The following is a 7,938-nucleotide window of genomic DNA, read 5'->3' as shown; positions in this document are numbered from 1 at the left end:
TGAAGATCTTGCCTTTATAAAAAAGCAAATTGATGATCTCGAGCATATGGGATAAAAATGAATTACAGGGGAAACATGTTTATCCCTATTTTTCCTATAATTAGCAAGTTTTTTTAAAACACAGCAAGAACAACTAGAAGAAGTCAATAGAAATAACAGAAATAAGTTTAAGTGTCAGTTGTAACCGAATAATAAAGACTACAAACAACTGGGAGGCCCTCCACGTTCCCTCTTGTAGCCGTAACAAGCAAGGTATAGTACCAACCGATGCTAATAAAATGAATAAATGCACACAGAGATTCCTTAATTTCTGCCTAATCTTTCCTCCATTTATTTTTCTTGAGCAAGAACGTTAGTTATAGATCATTGAGTCTTCGTTGAGATCATTAACATGTGCTGAGTTTCGAGCTTAAATGCATTGCCTTATCTGGTCTTCGTTTATGTTTTAGACAAAAGGGCGGGGACATTGGATTTTGATTTCTGATGTTTCTTTCATTAATGTTGTTGCTGTTGTCTTTATAAGTGAAGAGAATCTCAGTTGTGGAGATGGAGAGTGATCAGACTGAACATCATCATAGGCATCATCGCAACCAGCAACGTCAAGTCTTGTTGCCAACACAGTCAGGTATACATGGTCTTTGTATAATTATTGGATTCAAGAAGCCATGATTTTTTTTTCAAGATTTACTTCCTATTTTGGACATTTCTTGGACTCTTATGGTGCGTAATGAGTCGGGGTTACCTGGGTTTTTCTAATCTTAGTTAAAGGCAGTTTAGTTTATTTTCGGTATTAAATCCAATTCTGATATACTTTTGCAGTTATTTTTCATGTATGAGGAGATTTGTACAGTGGCACTTGAGTACAGAGAGGAAGGAAGGGAGGGAGGGAGTGGAAATGGCCACTGAAACAGACCATCTTCATCACCATCATCATCAAACCTATGGAGAAAATCGGTCATGCCTGCAACTATCACCAGATAGAGAAGAATCCCAGGTATAATTTTCCAATGTTTTGCCTACCTTTTTTCATTTTGCTTTGTTTCTATCTATCTGCAAACAGTTCTTTTTCATGTCCCATTAGGGTTCTTTTAATGTTAAACTTAATTATTAATTAAATAAAAGCCTCTGTTAGGATCAGTTATCTTTACTTTTGCAGCACCATGTTGTTTTCTGTCTATTTTCTTTGCATACAAATTGTGTATGTTCAAGCAAGATTTAAAGAAAATTAAAATACTTCAAAAAAAAAAAAGTTAAAGAAGATTAACTTTCTTCATGGAACACAGCGCAATTTGTGTAATTTTATATTGATTGTTTAATTGATTTTCAGAATACTATTTGAATCCTGAGGATTTGAATTATAGGAACAAAACCAATTGTTTTTAGTGACAAGTCGTTCAATCAAGAGGGTAATTAGCATGAAACTTACTACATTACGACCCTTTGCATTTACCAATGAAACCATAAATTTAAGCTGATTCAACTAGAGTACTTGCAAACTTCATACCAGAATTGCTGTAATTATTGAAAATGAAGAGTTGAGTTACTGATTGAGATGTAGAACTCAGATAATAATGAAAGTTTTTGAGTTACTGATTGAGATGTAGAACTGCAAATAATATTGAAAGTTAGAAGTTGTTCTGTTAATTTGACCATCACTGTTCAATGTTTTTTTTTTAATCTATAATTTATCTTTAAAATCCAAAGCAGGATGCGTCAGTCTCCCAAATCATGGATTGCGGCTCAATAACTTTTGGAAGATACACTGCAGACACGCTTGCATGGGAAAAATATTCTGTTTTCTCCCACAACAGATGTCAGGAGGAGTTGGAGAAATTCAAGGCACCAGGATTAGTTGCTCAGAAGAAGGCATATTTTGAGGAATACTATAAAAAAATTAGAGCTGTGAAAGGTTTGCAAGCAGAGCAAGAAACTACTCAAACTGACCCCACTCAAAATGGGCAGGAGATCACTGCACATGAAGAAAATGGTGTTGGTGTTGAAGAGTCGAAAGAGGAAATTAAACCTAGCAACAGTAGTCCGGAAGAAAATGTTGTTGATTTTCACAGATCAAGAGAGGAAAACAAGCACAGCAATGGCTATAAAATTCAGGTGTTAGATAGTCATGCCACCGATACTATTAACCCATCTACGAGAGCCATTAATGATGGAGCAGGAGAAGAAAGTTACTTTGATGGGAACAGTGGCAGGGCTAGCAAAGAAGATGAAAATGGGTTGTGCTTATCTGTCAGAATAACAAAACATTCTATGGAAGGTGGTTCCTCGTCATGTAGTCCATCAGTTAAAGGTAGTTCCAAAACTACCCAAAAAGAGAGTCCTGTCAGCAATGAAGTCAAGCATAGTGGAAGCCAACTGAAGAAGCAGGCATCTACTATGAGGGCAAAGGTAAACAATTAACGTTTCATTTCATGTCAACTTCACAAATTCCAGAACTGATAATTCATGCAGGTGTTGATATTCTTCTTAAATCTGCATATCATGCCCATTTATTTCCTTTTTGAGAGATGGGCTTTTGATCTACGATGGAATTCCAGAACTGATAATTCATGCAGGTGTTGATATTCTTCTTAAATCTGCATATCCTGCCCATTTATTTCCTTTTTGAGAGATGGGCTTTTGATCTACGTTGGCCGAAGGTATCTCTATGTTGTATGCAAATATCAAAAGAGCTGTGTTTCGACATGCACTATTGCTAGTTCGTGGTATACGGAAGATCTGTTGATCATTTGCTTTGAATCATTTGGAGATTGGAAGATACTGTTGGCTATATTTTATCTCGTTTCTCTATTTCGCTACCCAATCACGGTGGATTGGGGGCCCTTCAACCCAAGAGCAAGGCTGAGAGTGACTACATGCAATTCAGGCAAAAGAATTACCTCTAAGACTGCAAGCAACATAAAATCTGACCGGGTTCAATCACATAGACAACTTAGCGAACTGCAATCCAGTACAAATGTTCTTCGTGGTTCATTAACAATGGACAAGATGGTCTCACTTTCTTCTAATATAAGAGGCAGTCCACTTAAAACAAGTTCAACTCCCAAAAGCATGGCATACAGGCTCCCAGCAACATCATCAGTTCTCACTCGATCTGCTCAGGTACATCGTCTAGTCTGTGTTCACTTTGGCGTCCCAGTTTAGTCTGCTTGTTAATGATTTTCGCTGATTGTTCATCTGCATTTATATATGCAGAGAAGTTCAAAAGAGATCACCACCATTAGTCGATTGAGAAAAATCAGTGTAGATAACAGGTTTGATTTTACATAAGATATCTCTTCCCATCCCCACCCGTCAATCAGGTTTTTAACTTGGATAATTTTTCAGGAGCTGTGATGGATTTGGTCAGCGGTCTTTGGGGTTGAGTGGCCACCATAGGCTTCCAAAGAGTAGAGAATCTGGAAACCAGAGACCAAAAGTCATGTAATGCATCATAATTGCACCTCCCTTCCTTTAAACTTTATAGCATTTCCAATTCCTAGTGAATACCAGATGGCTATTGCCAATTGCTTCTCAGCTTCTGCTAATAAGTTATCAGAAACTGAATTCAATTTTTCCAACAAATATCAGGTTAAAAAATCTTTCTGACCGGAATGAATCAAATCAGAACACTGGACTTGAGTGTGGATCCATCAGTTCTGTCAAAGGAGAGAAGCAGAAAAAGGTAAACCTAGTTGTGTGCTTAATATAGTCTGAAACTATGCATAGCTTATAGTCTAGTCATTTTGATTCTAAACCCTTACTTACTGCTAGATTGGCTCATCCTCTAAGCTACCAGCAGCATCATTTTACGATTATTCTGTATTCTATCAATTTCAATTGTTATTTACTTGTTGAATCTGCATGATCCATGTTCGCATGATAGTTTCTTCTGACACTTCTGGATTGTCATGTATCTGGTTTTCAAGTTTGTCTGGTATCTGATATTTTTGTCTGTTTCAGCTAATGAACACCTTTTGTTTCGTCCATTTAGTGAAAGTTTTACTTCCACTTGACGCATACATTTTCCGATAACTGCAGGGAATCGATGAAATCGTTGCTGGACCTGAACCGAAACCTGGCTCATCTAAGGGGACTAGTATTCAGAGGGCATCTAATCTAAAGCCCATGAATAAGGTCAGATTTTATCCCATTTCTCATTTATTTGCCTATAGTTCTCAATTTTTTACCTGGAACTTGGACGTTTGAGATCAGTTTCCCCCCCTTTTTTTGCTACAATGTGTCCGTGTGGTCACTTCAATTAATTTCTAATGAGATCTTACCCTTCTTTCATCAATTATGAACAAAAATATTGATAAATGTTGAATTTGATAATTTCAGATTGCCAAATCCCAGTCTGTCGACCTGAAGTGCAAACCGAGGGATTCAAGGTATGAAACATCTACTTTGCCTTTCTATTTGTTATTCTATTATATCCGAAACTTTGGTGATTTCCTGTTCTTAAATTGACTACCTGGAGTCGGATATTTTTCTAGATTTGATTAAATATTGATAAATGTTAAACTTGTTTCTTCACAATCTCCACAGACACATTGATGCAGGCATGCATGGATTATTATCTCCATAAAATTGTGTTTGTTCTGTGACTTAGACTAACACAATGCCATCATGCAGACAGAGGATGCCATCACGCGTGCAGAGGATGCCAATTTGGCGATGAGTGTTTAACAGGTGGAGGGAGTTGAGGTCATGTGATGTTCACAGCTTACTGAATCGTAAGTCTTGGGGGAATGTGCTGAACTGCAGATTTCAGGATGTTCACAGCTTTCTGAATCAACATGGCTAGGCAGAAGGCTATTAGATAGGAAATCTTGATACAGGAAGTAGAATAACTGCATGACGAGTAAACAGCAGATCTGTAAATAAGAAATTTTCCATTCTCAAAGGCTTATATATGTAAGTGGAATTAGTTTCACGGTATAAATTGTGCTTCTACACATGAATGAGTTCTTATTTTGCAGCTATCATGAAGAACAGCTAATAGATCAAAAGTGTTGGCGATCTCTCAAATAAAATTTAGTAGCTTTGTAAATAACAAAATCTAGTTGAATGACTCGGTGATGATTTTTTTCTCGATTGACTAATCCACTGTGTGAGTATCCCTCAAATATCCCCTCTCTGGATTTGGATGCCTGCAAGATCCAAGGGAAGTTCAAGCCAGAAATTAGAGCAGGTTTTGACTGCCATGCATAGAGATGTTTGAAAAATGAAAAGAAGAAATGATACAGAATTCAGACAGGAATAACAGTTCTCTGGTTAAGTCCAGAACTATGAACTGTAGCAATGAATTTTCACATGCTGGACATTCTAATTCAGCGTAGCAATAAATCGAATTGAAGAAGAAAGTTATTAGGATGAAAACCATACTCTTGCCAATTGGTGAAAATTGTCCTGAGAGCAAGCAGAGAAGCTTGTACACATGATCCTGTTGCCAATCCAATCAAAAGGCCCTTCGCCCTTAATTGTAAAACAAAAGCCAACACAGCTGCTACCGGTGTCCCAACCAGATAATACGCCCCAAGATTCACGTAGGCTCCAAACTTCTGCCACCCGCTTCCTCTAGCAACCCCTGATGCAGAGCAGAAAAGCAACACTCTGATCATATCTGGAAGCAACATCAAGGAAGAAAGACTTATCGACTATTGCAGGCAGCTTTATGTTCTGTTCTTCCATATTTGAAGAAAGCTGTTGCTGACTATCGTAAAGTTTAGATTACAGTGATAAAAGAAATTTCTTGCTCTAATAAATCGATAAACGAGAAAAAGCTACGACGCTTGCCTGAAAGAACTGATTGTAAGCAGTCCATGATAACTGACAGACAAATGAAAGGAGCCATATCTGCAACATAATTTACAATTTCCTTCTCGCTGCTGAATGCATATCCCATAATGTGGCGACAAAAGAAGAGAGCTGTGCTTATAATAATCGCCTCGGTGATTGCAATAACCATTATGGCCCAGACAGCCGTCTTAGCTGCCTGAGGATTCCCAGCTCCTAACTCATTCGAAACCCGGGTGCTACAAAAAGATTGAACATTTTTCTTCAGGAACAGTGACGAGTAATGGGAAAAAAAAACTGAGTTACATGATCTATATGCAATAGAGTTTGAACAATTTTTTTACAACACCTTGCTGGATCTATATGCAATAGAGTTTGAACAATTTCTTTACAACACCTTGCTGTGGCCCCAAACCCGTAAGGAATGAAGTAATGCAGATAGGTGATTGTGAAGCTGCAAGCAATACTTGAAGAAATTAAAAATGTACCATTTAAAACCTTTTGCATAACTGAATTTGGTAGGAACCATACCATATAGAAAGCACAGAGGTCTCCTCTTTAGGATTTGGTAACAGCCCAGATAGTAAAATAAGTACCTCATAAGACCACCATTCAAGACTGAAGAAATTGGCATACCAAAGATGATATCAGGGACTCGATTGGCATGGAAATAACAACAGGATGAGGAAAAAACCATGTCTTTTGTTGGAAGATTTTGGAGAGAAATTACCAAGTCATTATTGCAGAAGGAACAGCAAAGCGAAAGAACTCCCTTATGCCAAAGAAGACATCCTTTGAGAACACAGAACGAGTTTTTTCGCATTCGGAAGAATTCTTCATGTATAACCCAAGCAAGATAACATTCAACCAATATGATAAACTGATGGCTAATGCTGCTCCTATGATTCCCATTTCTGCTTTAAACACTAGAGCCCAACAGAGAGGTATATGGAAACACAGAGAGGCAAATGAACTACACAGCATTGGAAGGATCAAACTCTGAGTTTGGAAGTAGCGAATCAGCGCTTGAAGTATAGCATATGAAAACAAGTTAGGAATGAGGCAAATAGAGTATTTGCGAGCGACATGGGAGATTGAAGGGTCTTGGCCTATAAGGATAAGAAGCTTGTCTGTAAACATCCATAGAAAGGATATAGGGAGACAGACCAAAATCAAGGAAATGATGGCACAGTAAGTGTAAGTCCCAAGCTTTTGATATTGCTCTGCTCCGTAAGCTTGCCCGCATAGAGTTTCCAATGCACCAGCTAATCCAAACTGTTTGAAAGTCATAGCACCATGTTAAGTGTAGCTTGAAAAGTTTATCCTTAATGTACTTCGAACTCACTGAAAACTATATTATAATTTGAACTGAATTACGTCACATTTTGTTCAGCTTTGACCTCTCAACTGATTCAAAACATATAAAACTACGAGAAAACCTTGTCAAATCCGGTTGTTTTCGTTTTCAGTTTGTTTGAATATCTGTATAGTTGTCATTGCGCAAATGAGGAGAGCCTTGAGGCAGAATTTTGCCTGGTGCAGGAATAAAAGTGGAACTCATTGCACCTTCCAAAGCTCATCTAATTTTCTTCCACGTATAACCATAACCATGTATCAAAAAATCCGATATTTATATATAATAATATCTAATGAAGATTATATATATTAATAAAAACATATAAGATCTCAAATTTATTTTTAACAATAAAAAAATTGAATAATATTACAATTACTACATTGAAAGCTTACAACATTTAAGTTCAGGCAGACCAAAGCTCGAATAGGAAATCAGTTGAGTTAAAATAAACCCTTCTGCACGGAAAAAGTTCTTTACTGATTGAAAAAATTTGCAAAAGATTTGAGAGTAGTACTGAGGTGCAGTTTTCAATTAAGAGAGGAAAAGAAGTAGTTACAAGCAGACTGAAGCCGGTAACACTGGTGAAAGAGGAGGCACTAGAGATCCCAGATAGTGAGAGCTCATCAAGATGTCCAACCATCATCACTGAAACAACCTGCATCAGGTACTGCAGAACTGTGACTGCGACCATTGGCGCTGCTACATAGCTCACCTTCTTCAGCTCTTTCAAAGAGAGCTTCCATTTACAACTCATTTTTCTCGGCTCTTTACACAAATACCTCTCGCGT

General features: G+C 37.5%; 2 protein-coding genes and 1 long non-coding RNA gene across 5 annotated transcripts in view; 2 read left to right on the top strand and 1 right to left on the bottom strand.

The window, feature by feature from the left end:
• The first annotated feature begins 941 nt into the window (after positions 1–941).
• Positions 942–7,938, top strand: part of LOC105111509 (cytochrome c-like) — a 16,513-nt gene continuing 9,516 nt past the window's right edge. Inside the window, exon 1 of the mRNA XM_011006883.1 lies at positions 942–1,059. Coding sequence (XP_011005185.1) covers positions 942–1,059 — 118 coding nt within the window. The remainder of the gene's footprint in view (positions 1,060–7,938) is intronic.
• On the top strand, positions 2,862–4,979 carry LOC105111497 (uncharacterized). Of its 3 annotated transcripts, XM_011006864.1 has the most exons (8): positions 2,863–3,117; positions 3,211–3,269; positions 3,343–3,438; positions 3,586–3,679; positions 4,036–4,131; positions 4,336–4,385; positions 4,630–4,723; positions 4,784–4,979. In XM_011006864.1, the coding sequence occupies exons 1-7, from the start codon at positions 2,995–2,997 to the stop codon at positions 4,673–4,675; spliced, it is 564 nt and encodes a 187-aa protein (XP_011005166.1). In that variant the 5' UTR covers positions 2,863–2,994; the 3' UTR covers positions 4,676–4,723; positions 4,784–4,979. The 3 variants fall into 3 exon arrangements, with proteins under 3 accessions (XP_011005167.1, XP_011005166.1, XP_011005165.1); XM_011006865.1 differs by having other exon boundaries at positions 2,862–3,117; positions 3,343–3,408; positions 3,583–3,679; positions 4,630–4,979; XM_011006863.1 differs by having other exon boundaries at positions 4,630–4,979.
• On the bottom strand, positions 4,873–5,442 carry LOC105111499 (uncharacterized). The gene is made up of 2 exons (XR_839609.1): positions 5,383–5,442; positions 4,873–5,147 (listed from the first exon to the last, which is right to left on the bottom strand). It is a non-coding gene; the product is annotated as an uncharacterized LOC105111499 (long non-coding RNA).

Source organism: Populus euphratica, unplaced genomic scaffold, assembly GCF_000495115.2.
Source record: "Populus euphratica unplaced genomic scaffold, PopEup_1.0 scaffold297.1, whole genome shotgun sequence".
Taxonomy (NCBI): domain Eukaryota; kingdom Viridiplantae; phylum Streptophyta; class Magnoliopsida; order Malpighiales; family Salicaceae; genus Populus; species Populus euphratica.
Note: the sequence above shows the minus strand (reverse complement) of the source record. Positions and strands in the feature narration are given on the sequence as shown.